Below are 21,720 nucleotides of genomic sequence, written 5' to 3'. Positions count from 1 at the left end.
CAGAGCAACAACGCTAAATACATTCAGACATACAAAAAAGAGAAAATAATTTAGTCTCACCAAACACTGACTTTTCCTCAGCACTCCCTTGTATATTAAAATGAAGTCACTGATATTATGCTTCTATATCAACTTCATGTTTAAAGAGGTGTGAAAATAAAAGAGGACATTTTCAAAGGAGGCCTAAAATGGTCTGAATATCTAATGATGCCTCGTTCAGTTATTCATGTTCTCATCAAATATTAACTGTGTGGGATTACTCTCAGTGACACTGAGGATTCCAAACACTTAATCAAGATAAAGTTGGTTGAACAAAGGAGGTATTAAATGATTTTATACGTAAAGCTGGGGCACAACCGAACAGAGACGCTTTTGATAGCATAGCATAGTATCAGTCAGTGCAAAAGTGTTTATACAAGGCAGCGTCTAAGTATTTGGACCACTTTGCTGCAGCGCTGCACTCCGGTGCTCGAGCTTTGACATGAAACAATTACTGAGAAGTTAAAGCACTGACTTTGCCTTTAATTTGAAGGTATTTACAATAAGCCATTGACCACATTTCTACAAAGTACACTTAATAGTTTCCTGTATTCTGCAATATTGTCCAGTGTTTCTTTTTAATATTAGTTACTTTCAACAAATCAGCTCTTACCACTTTATAATCTGCTAATAGCAACTGCAAATATATATATATATATATATATATATATATATATATATATATATATATATATATATATATATATATATATATGTCTATAAACTGGCATAGTAACACTATTACCTGTCAAATAACATACAAATAAATCGTAACTATCACAAAATAAGTGATGCTTTTTCCTCCTAAATAGGATTGGTTACCTCATGTGCATCTACAAAAATAATGCATAACACAGTCACCTTTTGAATCCTGAGGTGGTCTTCCTCCTGTGTTATGCCAAGGCAGGCGAATGGACGTCCGCAGGGGGGTGTTGCGTTGTTCATCGAGAAAGCTAAGGTCTTCCAGCTTAGTGGAACTGGTTGCTGCGGACACAGAAAAAGAAGAAAGTAAAGCTGATGCTCTGGTTCATCTTCAGTGCATTTGTCACAACAACCACAAAGAGTAAGACAGATGTACACACGAGAGAGAAGATGAGTGAAAAAGAGCCAAGCCCCTGTGCTGTGACATTTGTGGATTCCTTGAGGCAGTTTGTGCAACTACATGCATACTGTGACAGAAAGAGTAGCAGTATCCAAAAGTCAAGGCAGTGATGGTCTGTTTTTGTTTTTATTTGAGCTGACAGGTACATACAATAAAGCAGTAAGAAGTCTGTCTCCACAAATACCCCCCGCTGGGCTGTTCAGAGATGGCAGATTACCCATACCTTCTGTAAAAATTCAGTCAGTATTGACAAGCTCATAAAGTGTTTCACTGCCTGTTCACCGGCTAATTGCTTACAAATTGCTCATCAATTTGGAGGATTACAACTGTAATCTCAGTGCAATAATGCAGAAGACAGACCACAATATCTTCAAATAAGTAAGCATTTTACCCTGTGTTCATCTTTCACCATCTTCATCTCGAAAAAAAAAAAAATCCAGTTCACCACTTGGATGTCTCACATTAAATTCTGTTCCACTTTCATTCGAATTTAGTTTAATTTTGTAGGAGAAGCACTCTCAATCCAGTAGATGTTTTCAATCCCTAAACCGAGAACATTTCATTCTGAAACTTAACTCTGCAGATGAAATACTTGACGAGGCCGTGATTACAAAGCAATTCAACTTGTGATTTGAAGTAGGGCAACAAGGTCTGTCCTCCAGTTGCTGTTCATTTCTCACCAATGTGATCTACGCTCTCTTGGCCCCGTTGAAGAGCAGAATCAAAGCCTCTGTTTTCTTCTTTATCAGCCTCAGCTGGGAGAGACTGTCACAAACACTCAACTGCTCTCTTCTCTCCCTCTCCCCCACTCGGTCTTTAACTTTCTCTCTGGAATGCCCCACTAATTAAAACCCATCTGTTGGCAGCAGTAACTGAGGAAATTGCCATCAATACAACTTCAACTGAATCAGAAGTAGAGAATTAAATTCAAGTTAATTTTATTTATATACACGAAAACATAATAGAAGAAATCTCCTGAAGATTTTGCAATAAAATAGGGCCCCTATGTTGCCTTTATTACAGTGGAATATAAAAATAATAATAATTAAAAAAAGCAAATAACCATCATCTGAAGCCAATCAGTGCTATGAAATGCAGCACTAACACTTTGGTCAATTTGATCCTAAAGCTACATGTACTTACATCCAACAGCAAAGCCAGGAAGGACAGTGGGAATTCTCAAAGCCCTCCCCTTCTCCCCAGCATGGAAATACTTGGGCAGCCATACAGGCAAAAAGGCAGGGTGCAGACCCTCAGCTAAATCTCTGGAGAGTGCTCCCAGAGGATGAGCTCACCGTGGGCACAAAAGCGATTCCTCTACCCCAGTGCTCCCATGCAGGCACACTGGCAGCTGAGCAGAGGGCTTGGCTGCCCCCTCTCTAATGCTCAGCCAGCCACAGCACCCACAGCATTAGGCACTTGCTAAATGAATGCAACGCTTTCCAAAAGAGCATCACCCTCCCTACACTTGTAACAAACATGCGTACATCATCTCTGTCCACGTGCTGCATGAATTTGCATGCACATACACGCTCAAAATTTGGTGAGCAAGCAGCGGAGAGTGAAGATTGAAAGAATTAGAGGAAATAAAAACGGAAAACCAAGAGATTCAGTTTCTAGTTGCTGATTACAGTTGTTCAATCGGTAGCTGCTGCGGTATTAATCAATGATCCTGGCTGGAGCGGGGGTGTAGTAAGGATAAGAGAGCAATGTGGGGGGAAAAAAGAGGTAGAAGAAGCAGTAGAATAATATATCAGTTCAAGAAAGAATATGCCATCAATACTGTCGGAGGTGAGGGCAAGGGAGATGCATGTACAGACAGGGAGAGAAAGAAGACGGACAGAAAATCAATTCTAGAAAGCAAATCGCCACTAAAGCCCAATACTGACATCAGCAGACCACAAGAAGACATCTGTCCTGCCTATCTATTTTGATATCTTTAACTGTTTTTATGCATACAACAAAACAACTGAGGGTAATGCTCCATTTGACTTAAGTGGCTTTAATGCACACGATCTGTCATTTCGTTCTGTGATAATGCATCCTGCACCATAACCATTTTTCCTTTTTGTTAAGTCATATTGCTTCTTACAGACAATTCTTTCAAGGCCAACAATACCCACAGGATTCCTTCATATCCTTCAAATCCTCCACTTCAGTTCTTTTCCTCCCCTCGCTCTCTGAATTCCTTCCTATTCTTGCACATCTCTACTCATTGATAAAACGTACATACGATACCTTGAAGTCTGTGTTCGCAGTGACTTTGAAGCTGTACAAATGTGTCAGACTTGTATTCTGATGAAAATGGGATTCTTTTTTCCTCAGGCAGGTCTGCCCTTTGAAACCTTCTGTTCTGTGTTTCCCATGACAGAACAGAGAAGAGGACTGAGCTCCTTTGCTCTAACCACTGCCCCCTTCAACTCTCTGACTTGACTCCCTTATCTTCTTTACCAGTGTATCCACTAAAAGGGAGTCAAACACTCCTGTCCCTTACCTTCAGGCCTTTTGATCTACCAAGTCACACTGTAAACCATTGTGCCATGTTGTATGAGTACAGTGAGAGAAAAAGACGGTTTCAAGTCAAATCATTTCAAGTTCGTTACGCTGTTAATTATTTAAAAACACACATTAAATAGGTTAGTTCATTAGGCTGTTTGAAAGACATATGGGGTGCCAGGGTTTCCCCTCAAAAGAAGTTTCTTTAAGCCAGTACCAAAAAAAAATCAGCAGGCTGAAATGATAAGAATGAATATTTTTTTTATACTTGAAGTTTAATTTACTCAAGCATTATAGACAAGTTTTGCTCATCAAATTGTCAGAAACCTGTAAAATGCATGGGTTTCTTTCTAATAAGGTAACACAGACTCTTCGCCTTTACTGTACGTGGTCCATCATGCATGCTGCTGTGTGTAGTCAACACCCAAAGATTCATTCTGAGCCAAGAATAAACCTGGATGTGAACTCTGAACCTAAATTATCAGCCATCCATTTTTTCTGTAATGACACATTTCTGAAGATCAAGTCACTTGTCTGTATTCTGGCCATACACATGCTGTATATAAAAGATGGATTGAGCCATTATGTCATGAATTAGTTTGTGGACTATTGTTTTAAAGTCTTGAATCTGGAATTTCGTCATCATCTTGGCCTTTTGACATAAGATATGCCAAACGAGGACACTACAAGTGATCATACAGCAGAGACTTGTCAATCACAAGGTAGCCATGTCCTACAGCATTCCAGGCTTTATCAGCTATTTTCCTCTAAACACTACCATAATTTACACGATGCTGGACTGAAAGAGACTTAAAACTTGCATATGAGACCATAAACTCATGAGGTAACACATCAAGTGAGAAGAAGTGTCATTTTCTTATAGACTTTGACACAATCAGATTTCTTTTTGCAATCTTACAAGTCACCTCCTGTTGGAAATTGAAAAGAATGCATGCGTAAGTCACTTAAAAATATTCTCTGCTTTTCATTCCTCGAGGCTACATGCATCTCTTAAATACAGTCTGTAGTACTAACTGGTTTAACATCACTGCTAGCTCACATCCTTCTCTGACCTGACCGGACCTGGAATTTAGCTTTGGTACATCGAAGGTAAAAATAAATATGTTAAACAAAGTTGTCCTTTATGCACAAAGTCAGCACTGTTCAACCGAGACATATTGTTTCCAGTTGCTGCATGCACAGAACATGTTCTTGCCATGATACACGACGCAAATGTAATGTTTACCAAGTTCACCATCTTGGGTTAGTGTGTGACGATAACATGAATGCCCATACAAAACATCACGGCAGTCCATCAATAGCCGTTACATCAGTCAGGACAAAAGTGGTGGACCATCCTATCAACTAACCAACCAACAAACAACCACACAGACTGACACTGCAATAACAACAGTCAGGCAACCATATACTTAAACCATGTACTAAAAAGCAACAATAATTCACAGCATTAACATAAAACGAGAATAGATACCTTAAAGCTTTTAATCAGTGTTAACTTAAAACACAACCCAGGTGAGGTCATTCCACACCACAAAAACAGACTTGGAATAGGAAGATTTTCACGCCATCATCACAGTTCCTGTCCAACTACTACAGAATTCTTAGCAGACGAGCGTTATCAGTCAAACCCAGCCAAATGACTCCGTGGTGGCAGACAGCAGTAAGCTAATATACTGTTCTTTTAAGATTGAACATTTGACAAGTCCTGATCTGTCAATGGAGTGCTGCTGAGCAGAATTTAAATGGCTCTTCAAAACCCAAATAGACTGATCTCTGTAATGGGTTTTATATTTCTCCTGCTGTGACACAAAGGCACCAAAACAATTCTCTGGAAATGGACATTTCAGAAGATGTCTCTGACCTTTGCAGAGTGCTGGGAGATATGAATGAGTGATCCGTTTTCTTTTTGTTTTCATTTCGGTTTCTGAACTAAACCGATCAATCTCTGCATGAAGCTGAAAGCTGAAGTGAATTCCATGGTTACCTGGAGACATTACAAGTACTAACAATATGCAGGCATGTCTCTAAACAAACTGATACAGCCACAAAAAGACAGCAAACATCATGCTCTCAAAAATGACCTGAAAAGACGTGAGATTACAGCATATCAGATAATACCCTTACAGTGTTCTTTCCTGCTCCAGCACTACAGACTCCAGCATTAAGATAAAAAAAACATACCTTGCTTTATGCTGCAGTGCTGCACCTCCTTGAGAAACATGATTTTCTAATTACTGTCTGACCTTTGTAAACATCTTTCAATCACTAATTGTACTCACAATGAAAAGATGGAGATGACTTCAGTCTCTTTAATAAAACACAGATGCATTTAAATAATACCTGGTCAATGTTCTCAAAGGTTGTTGCAGAAAAACAAAACATCCTAGAATTTGCCTGACAACAGTCCACAGACGTAGGTGAGGACATGGTCCAACAAAGAATCTTGGATCCATGATCTTTGGTGATGAGAGCCTGGAGCATGAGTTCTGCCAGAAGAACAGACGACTTCAGAGTACAAGTAAACAATGAGTGTGTGCGATACCTCACTATGGCTCAGACCACAGAGCTCTGTTGAATAGCTAAACACCACAGATGCAGTGTAGCACCATTCCTCAGCCACAATGACCCTAACTCAATCTCCCTGTCTGAGCAACCCAACCACAAGCTGCTCAAGCAAAGATTTCAAAACTATGGAATGCCAGTGGCCAAAACTAATATGGCCCTTTGACTCCGTAAGCCTTTAAAAAGCTTAACTTGAAGGAATTAAAATAGAATTCCTATTACCGCAGTACAATAAAGCAAATGGGTGGAAGAGAATGCAAGACACAAAGATACATTTTGTAGAAGACAGGAGGCGTGTGTGCTTCAAAGATGCTGCTATATTTCAGATTTGAAAGCATCAACATATGACATGTGTTAGTGTCAGTATTGACTGCAAGAAACAATGAAACAACTGAGACCAGAATGATGAAACAATTAACTCAGTTAGTTATTAGCATTGCTGATGTTAAACATGTGGTCAACGACGCAAAAAAATCATTAAATAAATGTGGAAAATATTTAGTTTCATTTGCATTTTCTGCACAAAAAATACACTATTATCTTATTTTTTAGTTTCACAGCACTATCTGATGATGCCATTATTTTTTGCATTGCAGTTTAGGAACATATTTGGCAAAAAATTGTGTCTCCTTAACACAATAGTTTTGTTGCTTATTTCTCCCCCAGTCTGACTATTATTGCACACTGATTTGACAGCTAGACAATGATACCTGATAGTTACTGAACTGAGCTGTAATTTATATTATTGCACCATAATTAATAGAAATAAGATTTGGTCTTGAATCAGACATCATGAGCCAAACTGAAATCATTTTTATGTAGCAAATTGTACCTCCAGCAGAAAATGTTGTTTGTTAGCTGTCTCAGCAGGCCTTTAATAAGGGGTTGTGGAAAGAGGATTGGATTGCACTATTCACATGAGGTTTACTGTGGTCATAGAGGTTATTTAGCAGTACCCAAAAGTCCAGGAAAAGCCGTACACATTTATTCTACACTCTCTAAATACCTTGATCTATGTTTTTTACATTTCTTACATGTGATATTACGACCATATGTATGTATTTTGTGATCAAACAAATAACTTTTTGTAGTGACCACTTTGGTTGCTGTTCCAGTAACTTTTAAATGCTAAGAATAAGAGCTCCTTAGACTGCTAATTAATAATACAATTATGAAGTGCTACTACAGAGACATTTGAATTCAGCCCTTGTTGCTCTTACAGTTGGTGTGTGCCAACGTCTATCCAACTTGCCACAGCACATGTAGGCTCCTCACAACGCTGTTCCCACAGAAGCCCAGGAACACCCCGGCCACATACTATGTCTGTGTGTTTTCTCCAAGACAGTGCAAATGGCACTTGTCTGCAATATGTGGACATTCCTTCTACACACATAGCTGGCATTCTAGAGGCCCAGCAATGCACCAGTTGATTGGTACAAGACAGATGAACAAAACACACTTTACCACTAAGAAGTTGTGACCTTTGAAACCACTGCAACCATGTACAATTTCATGTAATTCTCTGAACTCTTTTTGTAGTCACCTTGATATTCCAAAGTTAGGGTAAGTCAATCAATACAGATTCCACTATTCTTCAAACCAAAGAGAGACCAGTCACCACATGAAGGAAAATAACTTCACTTTAGCCGTTTGTAAATCCACTCTCCCTCTTCTGGTCATTTCTAAAAGGGAGCATAGGACCATAAATAATTGTTGGGATGTAAATAAAACGAGAAAATCATGAGCCTTTAAACAAGCTCTCTCTCAATATCAGTATCACTTGAGATTTCACAGAAATCTGCCTCTGACATCTTGCTGTGTTAAAGCCATTTACCATGGTTTCAGATCTGGAGGTGTTCAAAAATTACTTACTCAGACCAGAAGATGACAACATATTGATTCTTTTGTTTGAGATACATCATGTTAGCCTACAGTAGGACACACACCAAGGTTTAGGCAAACTGAGTGAATGTACTAATGATAAATTCATTTTCGTTTTTGTTTCACAATGGTAATTTCTCCTTTAAGCTCCGTCCTGCTTCAGTAATTACTTCTTTAGAGTAATTATTTCTTATTGAATACAATTTCCTTGAACATCATCTGAAAAGGCGCGCTGTCCCTGACACACAATGACATCCACACAGAGTGGTTGGGGCCATAAAAGAAGTTGTCTCAGCATGTCCTTGATGTCCTCTCCCAGGGTTTTGTCACACAGCGTAAAATCTAAGGTGTGAATTCTGCAGCTCCCCAGAGGGCAATGCTGCATAACTATGACATCAGCCCATAAACTCTAGGAGCATGCACGGAAACAAGCACACAAAGTGCAAAATATTTCCTGGTTTGTTAGTTTTATGAGCCATTGTGTGTCTGGACCGTTCAGGTTTATGTCACATAAAAATAATGACATGTAAAAAGGGTATAGACTCTTGGAACAATGACCACTGAACAGGTGTGTAAAGCACAACAGATCTAACTGTGGGCTACAGAAACAGTACAAAAGCAGTTTGCAAATGCCGTGCCCAATGTATGAAATACATATACACAGTTATAGCGTGTATTCTGTAACTAAGAACAGGCCATGCATCAACCATGTACTATTGGTTCTGCTGCTATTTATTATTCCCACTCTCTCACATACAGTTTAAGATAACACTGGAAGGTTTTGGCAAACACAACAATGACAGTATCTTCATCAGATAAGTAGACTACGTGTTGATAATTGTAAGAGCGCTGAGACAAACATCGATCTAGCAGTGGACACAAGTGAAAAGTTCCTATCTTTCATCAAGATCCAACCCAAGTGATGCCAGAGCAAAGTATTCCAATTTGAACCAAATAGCAGCTTTAACATCCAGTTGAAAGAGTTAAAGCAAAACAACATATACAGAAAACAAAACATCTCCTAGCTCACAACAATACATCTCCTAAATAAAACCTTATATTCACACGTTTAGTGATATATTGCTCATTCGCATCTCTGTTGGATTCTGATGTTTTTACTGTTGTCTCATTACTATAGGTTTGTTGACTCCTATCTCTCTTGGCCACTGATCTGCCCTGAGGCTACATTCTTACGAAAATGAGATTGTTTTCAGTTTAAAACGAATACAATATCCATCCATCCATGAGCATTTTAGCCGAAACACAAATCTGAAAACACAAAACATCATTTTAACATGAAGCAAACGGTTGGTTTCTTTGTCAGATAATACTACTACGAAGAAGCAAAGAAAAAAATGGACCAGATAATTCCTTAACTGCACAACAGCTGCTAGAATAAACAACAATATAGGCAACAATTGAAGTTGTTATCCATGTTGACTCAAATCCTGATTGTCAAGGTGAATGTCTTTATTTTCTACTGAAAGAGGACCAAGTTATAGGGGTGAGGCAAATCAGAACAGAAAAACAAAGTGGCAACTAAGATCCAACCAAAAAGCAAAAATGGGTGTTTGCATCATTGACTCCAAAAGCCTTTGTTGAAAGGGTAGTGTCAATACCATTTTCAAATGAAAACACATTAGTGTGATTGTAGTCTTGAGTCCATGTAAGTTTTAATGTTCCTTTCTGTAGTTCAGTAGAATTGTCTGTTTATACAATGTGGTCTAGCATGTATTTCAGCTGCACTATAAACTGATCATCTGTTTATTTTCTTTGAACGTGAGTGTTACTGTACCATCTGTATAATCTAGTCCATCTTCCCTGAAAGACAGTGTATTTGCATCCTGTTTAAAGTAATCCACACTTTACATACTACCAATCAAACATTCAAGTCATGTTCTTATATTTACACTGCTGTTATTTTAAGTGTCGGTTCAGTCTAACAATAGGCATGTGCAGTTCTCCTGGGTATAGAGTAAAATCATCAGCATGTGGTTGTATATAGAGCTATAGACTACATTATTGGTGGTTTGACAGTTCATTTGCACATCAAAATCTAACAACGGTCCCTGACTTTGGAAATCCCAAAGGTGTGACAGAGCTGAAAATAATAGTTTCCAAATACCAAAGCACCCATGGCACTCAGTGAAGACTTCTGTGTGTATTAGTATCAACTTAGTCCCAACCTGCGTTTAGACATCACTGCAGTTATGAAGATAAAACAAAACATGTAAAGTGTATGGTGATTTGACAAACAGGGCCAAGGTCAAAAGCAACAACAGCAGTGACAGAAGAAAGAAGTATGAGAGAGACCTGGGAATAGAAAAGGGGGGGAAAGACCTGAGGGAAAAGAGGGTAGTGAGGAATATCAACAACTGTGACAGCTGTGTGGATATGGTGAGCTGAACCACAACAGGGAGGTTCCAGGGCAGGAATGCAGAACAGATCAGGCAGACCGTGGCTTGTGCTTAGGTCCGACATGGCAGCCTGAGCTGGGGCACAACACACAACAGCTGCCTAATCCCAAACTTCTGCCTTGATATCCCGCTCTGAAAAGCACAACCTGTTCTCTAAAACTACTCACTCCTTATTTCTTCTGCAGCTACACATGCTTGAGCCCTTCTGCGTCTGTCACTTCCTTGAACTAAAATGACGTGCCACTTGTCAGCCTTAGGCACACGTCGTATCATAGTGTCACAATGTTGAGTTGAGTGGCAGTGCAATGCAGTCAGACAGTCACGAATGAAAGGTATACAGACGCCTTCCTGTACACCTACAGACACCCAGATTGTCAAGAGATCAAATATAAAGAGTTTCTACCTGCTACAGAGTTTGGCCTCGGCATCATGAGGGAAGATGATGTCTGTGGTGGGTATGGAACGGGTCCCTCAGGTGTATGACCTGGAGGTTGTGGTGGCCCTGGTGCTCCTGCTGATATGTTGGGCTGCTGCTGCTGCTGCTGCTGGTCTGTCCTGGATGGGGTGTCGGCTGGTGTTGCCGTGGCACTGCTGGAGTCTTCTTCAGCCACGGGAGAGCAGGTGTCAGCCCGCACACTCTGCGCCAGGCCATGGCGCCCGCTGCCTCTCAGGCTGCCATCTTTACTCCACTCCAGGCTGGATCCACTGCGGTCGTCATTTTCAGAAGAACTAGTGATGGTGGCTAAGAGGAGATGAATAAAGAACAGGGAATATGAGCCATTGAGGGAGGTGAGATGAGGGAAAGACGCTAGATGTATCGGAGTAATGTTCTTTGTGTGCCATTAACATTTATCTGTCTTAATCTTTAGTAAGATACTGATCTGTAATGAAACTTTTAACTTTAAATAACACACTGCTTTTCTACATTGCCCTTATCAACACTATTCAAAATCTCATTTTATATTTACTGCGACAGTCTGCTTGCACTAATGAAAACTGGGAAGCCATGATGGGATAGATTTGTGGAATTCATTTCTAGGGCCCAGACTCTTCTAATGACTTTGTTCTTTTCAAGGATCATCAGTCGAATACTTACGGATTCAATATCCTGCGGTGTATATGACGACTAAACGCAGTAGTAAAGAACAAAAGTTCTACTTAAACATGGGAAAAAAATATATAAAAGAGGAGCAAAGGACTATTTTTCAAAAACAGTTTTGAGTTCAGACAGGTGTTTTGCTCATATGAGAACAAATCCTTTAATCCTCCCTCAGGCCAGCGCAGCCATCTAACACAATCCTAAAAGCTGAGTGCAGGGCCAAAGCTACACAATGACAGGCAGCTGGATATAGAAACATCAGTACGGTCAGAGGACCGGAACTGACCGACCAGCTGGCTATGTTTGCATCACACATTGCTAATCTGGATTTCATAATGCAGCGGCACATTGCATCACCACTAATATTAATATCACCGACACATCCTTGATCTTGTGATTCTTATGCTATTTACCTTGACAAATATGAAATCACTCAAAGCAGCACTCCCATCTAGCCCCAGTCTGAGCATGGTGTTAAAAGTCATCATGGTGTAGAAAAGATTAGCGCAACTGCTAACTTGGTTAAGCAGTAGACCTGAGCAAAGAATACATTATTATTTAGAGACACCATATCTTTTGATCACATGAAGGCCTGTGTGTAGTCATTACTTAAAGTCTGTAACAAGTCCTCCTCCAGGTGCCCTTATGCTGGAATTCCTGTGGGAGCTGTTTTGCAAATGTTAAGACATTGCTAAACCTCACCAATGCCACCAAGGAGCTTTTAACGCAGTACAAAGCCAAATTAATGTGCTTTTGAAATCAGAGTCGGAGTGAAGCTTCAAAGAACAGCGAACATTAATCACAGGCAGGAATCTGACTTGTGGATGCACCGGGGCTTTGTTCTTTTTGTTCCTGCGCAATTTTATCAAGGTGGGTGGGTGGGATGCTGTAGACCAGTGGTTTAAAACACTCCCCCAATCCACTTCATCCATGCTCAAAAGTGCAGAGTAGCCTAGTATAATGCCATAGTTAGCAGTTTAACAGTTCAATTCTATAGGAAGCATGCCTCCCTCTGCTGCAGATATAAGACTCTGCTGGACAAGTACTGCCAGTGGAGAGTCACAGCTTCAAAATCTGCAAGAATTCAACTAAGTTTCACACATGTAGCTAATTAGACCTAACCATTACATGCAATTAGTAATACATTTAGGGGTTTAGGGGGTGAAAATGTGAACCATGGGCAAAAAGCAGTTAAGGATACTGCAAGTTCTGAATGTTCAATAGGTGTTTGATAAACCGCTTGTACAGTATCCATCAGTGATAGTGTTCCTCTACTTGAATAAAATACAACCTCAAGTTGGTTTCATCCAGCCTTGTGTGTGTGTGTGTGTGTGTGTGTGTGTGTGTGTGTGTGTGTGTGTGTGTGTGTGTGTGTGTGTGTGTGTGTGTGTGTGTGTGTGTGTGGCTCATGCATCCTCACCCCATTCCCTTTGTGACCAGCACAAAAAGCAGAGAAGGGCAGAGAGAGATCGGAGCAAGAATACCCAGGAAGAACTGGGTTTTTAGTAGAACGATTTTATTTCATATTAGCTTATTTTACATCCTTCCTGTAACCTGGGGATCCTCAGGGTAAGACCTCTGCTTGTAGACCAACATCACATCCCTCACAAAATTAATTCTGATTTAACACAAGCAAAGCAGCTTTAGAGTGACATGGAGTACAACACATTCAACATGACTGTATGTCTGATCCTGGGTGGCCTCAGTGCTCCAAGCTGGAAGATACGACATCACAGCTTAAATAAATTATTTAACAGATAGCGATGATATTGCTCTGGGGGGGACAGAATGACTGACTCACGGTAATCAGTTATGTCAACTCTGGAGTATTGGATGTCAAAGTGTTGTGTTGTATCAGACTCTGGCACGCTTTATTTTCTGCTTCAGAATTACCATGTCAGCCAGTTAAATGAAAATGTTCTATCCTTGTTAGTTCACACAAGGATAAGGAAAAATGTTAAATCTTTCTCCCACCTGCTGACTTTTTTCCCCAAATCTACCAGTGCCTTGAGAAAAAAAGAAAAAAATGTTTTACTGTCAATAACTGCAGGATCATGCAGTTGCAATTTTCATTTCAATCCTCTTCCAAATATTCAAAACCCATTTTCAGAATGAAATCCTAACATTTGTATAGCCACTGGGGGCTTTGTGAGTAGAAATGTCAGATGAATTAATGCATCAATAGACTATGCCATCTTACTGTCAGCTTGTGTAAATCCCCAGATGTCTTATAGGGCTATTACTAGAGATACACCACGACATCAAACTGTGGCAACTGTCACCTCAATGCTCTCTCATACTGGAACAGCTCTATACTGACTTGGTAGAGGATGAATATAATGTGACACAAATGCTATTCACTCCCAATAAATCTAAAAGAATGCTAAATGACAGCACACAGGTGTGCTTTCTTTCGTGTAAATCACAAGAATACGTGAGGTAATGGTATGAGCTTAATTGGAAAGTCTGCATTAGTTTGTAAGCAGCAGTGACGAATTTGTGTTAAAGGCTGTATCATGCAGATTTAATGCTGAAAAAATACTATGAGGTCTTCAGAGCCACTGGCGTTAACTTAATTTCTGTCAAACTTAAGAACAGATGTAGCCACTGGTAAGTTGGCAGTGGCGAATCACAGACTGGTGTGAGATTTTTGTAATTTCTGTGAAGTGGGTTACCAACGGGCCTTACTAAATAATGAGCCTAGTTTCCTGGAGGTACTGCAGGTAGTTTAAAACAGATATTAAGCCAGGTTGAAGTGGGCTAATTCAAGACTTTGTATAGCATGCTGTGCAGGGGTTGATCAAAAAAATTCAAGACTGTTCAAGGCGTGCACCCATAAAGCGAATTACGGTCATGTACATGCAACATCACATTACACAGTGCTATCAACTTCAGGACCTGTACTATACATGTTTTTGAGATAAGTGGTAAGTGAGCATTTGTGAACAAAGTAGAAAAACATCACATTCTGTAAAAGTTAGCAGCCTCAGATGAGGCAACCTTCCTGTCTAGGATCATCACTGGTGATGGCAGGTGGGTCTGCAGCTACCACCCAGAGAAGACATGACTGTTTATAAAGTTAAAGAGGCCACAGTCTCCAAAATCAGATAAGGCATATCAGGTCAAGGCACACCAGGAGCATGCTTGCATGCTGAACCAGAAATGAGTCCCTCAGAGTTGGACTGTCATCTGTGACATCTCAGGGGTCTGAGGGTGAACATTCAACGCAAATGTCCTGAACTATGGCGCAATGACAAGTGAGCGCTCCAATGCCCTGTTCACATATTTGGCCAAAACAACATAATTGTCACTCCACACTCTCCTTTCTTGCTAGAGAGGACTCCCGGTCACTTGCTCTTCACCAAAGTTAAATTCATATGAACGGGTGACACGATCTAAGAGATTCAGCCCTCACTGCATATGGTGCTTGACATGTTTACATACCAGGACATCCAGGGAGTGTTACAAGCAATGCAGAATTTCTGGGAGCACTGGAAGTGCTGTGAAAGCTGTATCGCTGCACAAGAAAGCCATATTGACAGCAATGGAGGTCAAATTTAAATCAGGTGCAGTTTTTGATTTTTACAGGCACACTCTTAGCTTTTTGATCAACCCTCATATGTTGTATAGGTTGAAAAATGATAGTCTCTTGAATAGTTTCACTTCTGAATTATCTTCAAAAACTGAAGACAATTGCTTAAAATACAAATAAACTGTACTACTGCACAGTAAACAGTGTTCCTACCATTTTCACCAACCATATTGTTTATATTCATATGTACTTGCTAGCAGTTTATTTTGCAGCCATTTCCTTCCTGGCTACATCATGTTGCACATTTTCTTAGCCAATTATCAGAGGAATTCCACTCATAAAACATTACTCTATGGCTATGCTATGGGTCGAATCTCCACTGGGTACCATTTACGTACGGTCACAATGATTTACGAGTCTCACAAGTTTTTCTTGTACCATAAAAATTGCCTTTGGGGAAAGATGACAGCGTTATTAGATAGTCTCAGTTTCTCACCTATGATCCCACTGTCCTTGCTCTCAAGTGTGGAACTGGGGCTGGTGATAGTCCCGCAGGGGCTTGAGCGGCTGAGTGGGGGACGGCTGGTCGTGCTGTTGAGGGTGGAACATGGGCTGTCAGTGCTGGGAGACGCCGTGCTGCTTGTCAGTGTGGAGCAGGGACTGATACCCTGGCTAGTGAGAGAACACTGGGGAGAAGGAAGGAGTCACCAAAATGAGGAAGGGTCGCCAAGAATGTGCTCTACTAATCAAAGATGTCAATGAAGTATGAGGTCCACTCAACATAAACTATCAGCTGGCAACAGGTTCACATTTTTGTCGCATTAGCAGCAATAAATACAACTAAAATAATTTCCTAACCTTATTTGGAGAGAGAATTAAGGTAATTATTTAAGAACTGGTTTGATATAAGCTCACAGTGTGTTTGACCTGGGTCATGAGACAGCAACGCACAATATTCCTTAACAAATAAACAAGTGTCTTACATGCGAGCATGACACACAAGCCGAAGGGCATAAGCACTGTAAATGGAGCAAGGCTTGAAAATTACACACTCCTATAAGGAAAGAAGTCTCTACTTTGTTGTGACACAATAGATACCTTTCTCATGTCATCAAGCCTGTGTGACAACCATACAACAGCTGAATCTTTGTTTGAGATAACTGACAACCGTAGAAATCTAAATTAAAGCTGGTTTCTCCAGATTCTCCCTTCAACTGTACTCTGATTCAAAACACAATACACTGTATCTTAAGAAGGTCCATCACTGGTCCTGTAAGAAGAACCACATGACACCAGAGTATAATTATCACTAAGTTTTGAAGTAGCTCCTCCCCTGTCCTTTATCCCTCATTCACGTGACATTCAATACATTTTTAAAAACTTAACTTTTTTCACCAAGGGGCAATGCATTCAGCAAACAGCAGTAACTTTACAGACAAATTACATAGATACATAGACTAAATCAATTACGTATTTCCATATAAAGTTCTGCAGCAACTGTTACATGTTAAAGGTCAAATGAAATCAATCCTCATCCTCAATAAACCAGCATTGCCACAGATATTTGCCTGAGGGACTCTCACCCATAAGTGCTTGTCAAGCTGCACTTACTACAGAACAAAGCAGTGCACTGCCTCAAACTCCAACACTGAAAAGTTAAGCAACCAGTCACCAATCATTCCTAACTCAAGAGTCTCTTTCATTTATTGCACGTTGCCATGGTACTAAAATCAATTATGCATTGATAAGTCTGCTTTTATGAACAGCAAAATTTTTTTCTCTTATTTTACACACCATGACATTTTTGCCAAAGAAAAATAAGAGGTTTGTGGCGGCCAAAAAAAATCTAGTATAATTAAACCTAACCACATTCTCATAATAGTAAAGCTCAAGTATGGTTTGCAAAATTTTGCAAGAAGTGCGACTCACCTCTCATTAAAGGTATAATGCCTGTTGCTGTTTGAAAAATGTACACATTTGTACGATGGAACAGTGAAACTATACAAACAGCAGACAAGGAAGGATGCTGAATGCCTAGCAGCATGATTAACAACTTCTGGAATGCTAATATAGCTATGTAACATTTTGTATTTTGAGAGTCCCACCTATTTTTATGTGAGTAGTTCTGTCTGCTTATGTCACTTAAACACATTGAGAGTCGCCTTACTGACATTTAAAAAATTGCTGCAAGGCAAAAATAAAAACGCTGAGTTAAAGACATGTTGTAAAACAGCAGTATGAAGGAAAAGAGAATTGCTGGCAGATGACAATAATGTGTTCCTCCTCATTTGAGCTCTGAACACACGGGAACTACAAGGCAGAAAAACAAACAAAGTCAAATCCACTAAAATCTTATGTTGCCTGTCTCCTCTTCTGACATCTCAACGAATGAACGTGATGCATTAAATACTTTTTAAGCCTCTTACTCGTTTCTAGAATTGCCAGTTTAGTGTCACAACGTGCACAAGACACAAGAAGAACAAGGAGAGCATAGCGTGCCGGGCTCTGCTCTTCACACAGCCCCAGCTTAATTAGTAGAGCCAAACAAACTGAGGCTCAGACCTAACATAACTCTATTTCTGGACCCCGGCTCAGACGCTCTTGTTACATACTCAAGAGCCCCTGGAATAGCACTCAAGTTTCTGGGAGACTAACACACCGCACTGGAAAGCTTGCACAGAAATTAAATCAAATGCAGTCAGTTTTAAATATGCAGTTACTTTCTTCAGAACATATTTAACAGTTCAAACAAAAACAGTCTTGACAGTTACCGTTGCTTGTTGTGACAAAAATATAAGTCCCAGAGGTGCCTCCTAAAACCTCATCCATAACGCACAAGGGAAAAATGAATCAAGTTGCAGCAAAAAAAATCCATTCTACTGTTACACTGTCACAACCAGCTTCTCCCCTCATCCTTTCCCTCTCTCCTCTATCTCTCTATCTGTGTGCTGCAGCAGTGGCAGCAGCTGCTGCCGGACGAGGGAGGGAGTTGGAGGGGAGGGAGAAAATGAAATACCTTCTTTTCATTCTTGTCGTCCATAGGTATGCGTGCCGTACCCGGGATCCCTTCTCCCAGTAGAAAGCCCAGCCTTGTCATCAGTTCCTGAGTGGCAGGGGAGGAGGAGCTTGGCTGTTTCTCTGCTTGCAGCTCTAGAGACGAGAGGGAGAGAGAGAGAGAGAGAAATGCTCAACGTTAGCGGGCAGATTCCCTCTCTACTGGATGGCCCACACAGGGCCAAACTCCCTGCCCTGTCCTCCTCAGCTCTGTTCCCCTCTCAAATGTTATGCTGCACTCTCCAGCTGCTGCTGATGTGGTGCAGACCCATAGAGGGCGAGAGGAGAGAGAGAGAGGAGAGAGAGAGAGGAGAGAGAGAGGAGAGAGAGGAGAGAGAGTGTGGGAGAGAGTGTGTGTGTGTGGTGGGGGTTGTGGCTTCAGTGTGTATGAGGGTTTTTTGAAAGAGTCTGAATATATGTGAATGTCTAGCATTGTTAAAGCAAAGACTGTGTGTGTGTGTGTGTGTGTGTGTGTGTGTGTGTGTGTGTGTGTGTGTGTGTGTGTGTGTGTGTGTGTGTGTGTGTCCTGCAACATGCCTCGAGTGCCAATTCCAGGGCTTTCTGGTTGTTTACAGCTCTCACTCATGGAGCCTCTGAATATCAATGAGTGGACATAGGCTTTCTCCAACACAGCTTTAACTGTCTGTGGTCCTCATTCTCATGCCTTATTTCTACTTTAGGCTGCAATTTCAAGGTTGCTGTGCCGTCAACAACGCAGAGACTATTCAACTGTTTTTTTCTGTTTACACACACTGCCCATTTTTATAAGCTCAGGGATAAAATAATGAAGACAAAGAAGAAAGTTTGTGCAAATGTGTTTTTATCATAATCCACACGTGTAGCATGCAAATGAAGTGTGGATGTCACAATTCAGTGAAGTCAAAACATTATCTCAGAGCAAGCAGACAGCTTGATGATAGCGCGAGAGGCATGGTGAGAGAAAAAAGAGAGAGGGAGAGGGAATGTCCAAGGTACAAAAGCTTATTATACAGCTCTCTGTCAGCACCTTTTCCTCCTCTCCTTCATTTTCGTCTTTACTCTCCATCTTCCACAGTTATTAATAATGTTGACAGTAAATCTGATTAAATACAAACAAGTCCAGTGGCCCAACGTGCTGCCAAGCTCTGGTGAAGTCAAAATCCAATCATCGGACACATAAATCTTCGGGATGCAAAAATACAGATAATGTCTTCTTCTTTAAAGGAAATGCAATAACTGCTATTCCGATACTCCGAAGAGCAGATGATTCTCCAGCTTGGTAAAATTAATTGGTCATGCAACATCCAGTAAAGAAAACACAACGGGAGAAAGGTTGGAAATGCCTAATTAGTGAAATAAAGTGTATACACAACTAAACACCTTTAAAAAAGTGTTCCCATCCACCTTGTTATTGCGACTGGCTGAACTTACATTCCTGAAATCTGAATGCATCAAACATCTAATTGGCTACAATCATATGAACACATCTCGATCTACTACACTCAATATAGAATGTGCCTGTAAAGCCATTTTGGACTAAATATTTAAAAAGGTCTTCACTGATCAAATGTTTCACTTTATATGCGCAAACATATAATTACTTAAAGGGAACATGTGTTTTGGTGCATCTTTTCATGAAATGCGCTTTTAAAAAGTCCCTATTTATCTTACACACGCCCTTTATGCAGCTCCTCACTTGAATTCTTATCTGAATCATAAGATGTTTGACATCAAAGCATAAATAAAAGAAAAATCACAGTAAGCATATTAAAATTGCTGAACACTGGAATGCCACCTGTAAGTCCATATCAGACGGATCGTTTCAATAAAGTTCAGTAGAGCATAAATCCCCACAGAAAAACTGAAGCTGTCTTCTTCTGCTTGATCTTAATTTGTAGGACAAAGCATTTTAAACACATACTCCCAGCAAACAACCTAAAATTTAGATCACTCTGTGTGGGTTGTTTTTTTCAACTGTTTAGGCTTAACTACTGCCTATCAGATTAACAGCTGTAAAACATTCTCTAATCTTTGTTAGTGTTTTGTTTTCTATCTTAGACTGCTTTAGGCTGTCTATGATTGTATTGTGTTACTTTGTAAAGTCTATTTGCTGACTACTGCATCCTAAATGTAATTACACGCGATTCTTAAAATGCATTTTTTTTATTTTTGGAAAAATGAAGGCTATCATGTATAATCCCAGTGATTTATTTCTCATGAGAAGTTGGGCATACAGTCTGTGAAGCCCCTTAAGGCATTTTTAAATATATATTTGTGATACAGACACATAAATAACATTAGCTTGACTACACATTTTAAAGCTTTATTGTTCTGGTTCTGCTGCACAATCGCTACAATACAGTCAAATCCCTTGATATTTATTCACACACTTGATGAATAAAGCAGATTTTGAAAACAAAGTTGTAAACATTACAGTAGTCAATGCTTCAAATATGTTTCACCCTGCAAAGGAGCTACAAAATCTAACACAGAGGTGTCTGCACACCACATCTACACAATCACTGCAGTTTCAAGGTGAAAACAAAATATTAGTGTTCTCCGATAATAGTTTTCGGAGAACATCATGATGTGACAGTGACGTCGATCTGTGACTTTTTGGATGTAAAATGTCATCACCTCATGATTTGGCGTTTGTGTGAATTTGTGTTGCAATTACCATATGAATTCTTGAATTGTGTTTGAGGTCACAGTGATCTTGGTCTTTAACCATCAAAATGTTGAGTTGGATAATTTGTGCCAAATCTGAAAATTCCCTCTTAGTGTTCTTGAGATTTTATATTCACAGGAATGACAGACAGATAACCCAAAAACATAATACCTGAGGCCATTACTGTCACCAGCACAGAGGCATAAAAACAAAGTTATTATTCCCCATTCTGGATTTTGCTATGCCCTTTTCAGCAAAACAACCTCACTCACACTCCATGTTTTGAGGTTGTATATTACATACATATTCACCGCAGATCAGATCTTTCTGCTCTGTTGCAACAACAAGCTCTACTTTCATAATAAGAGCTTATTTTCATGATTCATCTGAGGCTGTTTTTTTCCCTGACTATTGGCTGGCAAGCATGGTTAGCCAATATCACATGAATGCAGTCAGAATCTTTAACTGAGAAAGGCCTATTGTCATTCATGGAGTGAATCCCACTGCTGCTGTATTCACAGTCAGAGAAAGAAAAAGTGCCCATCCTAAACCTCTACGACAGATTGGTTAGCAAATGGAAGTTTTGTAATGGGCACTGCGGAGGACTTGCAGATTGAACCAACAACCTTGTGACTAATTAACAGCCTTGCTCTCTCTTGACCAAGCAAACTAAAGCAGCTAACAATGCTCCAATATGCAGTGACTCTAGTTTTATCCATTTTAGAGCTTAGTCCATCAACAGACCAATTATCAGCTAACTAGTTTGAAAAAAAATTCTACACAGTGTCAAGTTTCAGCTTCAGTTTCATGTACATCCTTGGGTTCTGAGCCTTCAGTCAGACAAAACATTTGAACACCTTTGATACTGCA

The 21,720-nt window shown here is 40.1% G+C and overlaps 1 protein-coding gene across 3 annotated transcripts in view; it reads right to left on the bottom strand.

Moving 5' to 3' along the window:
- Nucleotides 1-21,720, bottom strand: part of tanc1b (tetratricopeptide repeat, ankyrin repeat and coiled-coil containing 1b) — a 109,271-nt gene that overhangs the window by 30,509 nt on the left and 57,042 nt on the right. For all 3 annotated transcript variants that reach the window (XM_022218483.2, XM_022218491.2, XM_051958586.1), the window contains 4 exons: nucleotides 18,166-18,299; nucleotides 15,646-15,835; nucleotides 10,922-11,260; nucleotides 901-1,023 (listed from right to left, as the gene is read on the bottom strand). In XM_022218483.2, coding sequence (XP_022074175.2) covers nucleotides 901-1,023; nucleotides 10,922-11,260; nucleotides 15,646-15,835; nucleotides 18,166-18,299 — 786 coding nt within the window. The remainder of the gene's footprint in view (nucleotides 1-900; nucleotides 1,024-10,921; nucleotides 11,261-15,645; nucleotides 15,836-18,165; nucleotides 18,300-21,720) is intronic.

The sequence above is a fragment of the Acanthochromis polyacanthus genome, chromosome 14 (genome assembly GCF_021347895.1).
Source record: "Acanthochromis polyacanthus isolate Apoly-LR-REF ecotype Palm Island chromosome 14, KAUST_Apoly_ChrSc, whole genome shotgun sequence".
NCBI classification, from domain to species: domain Eukaryota; kingdom Metazoa; phylum Chordata; class Actinopteri; family Pomacentridae; genus Acanthochromis; species Acanthochromis polyacanthus.
The sequence above is the reverse complement of the archived record's forward strand: the minus strand, read 5'-3'. Positions and strand labels throughout refer to the sequence as shown.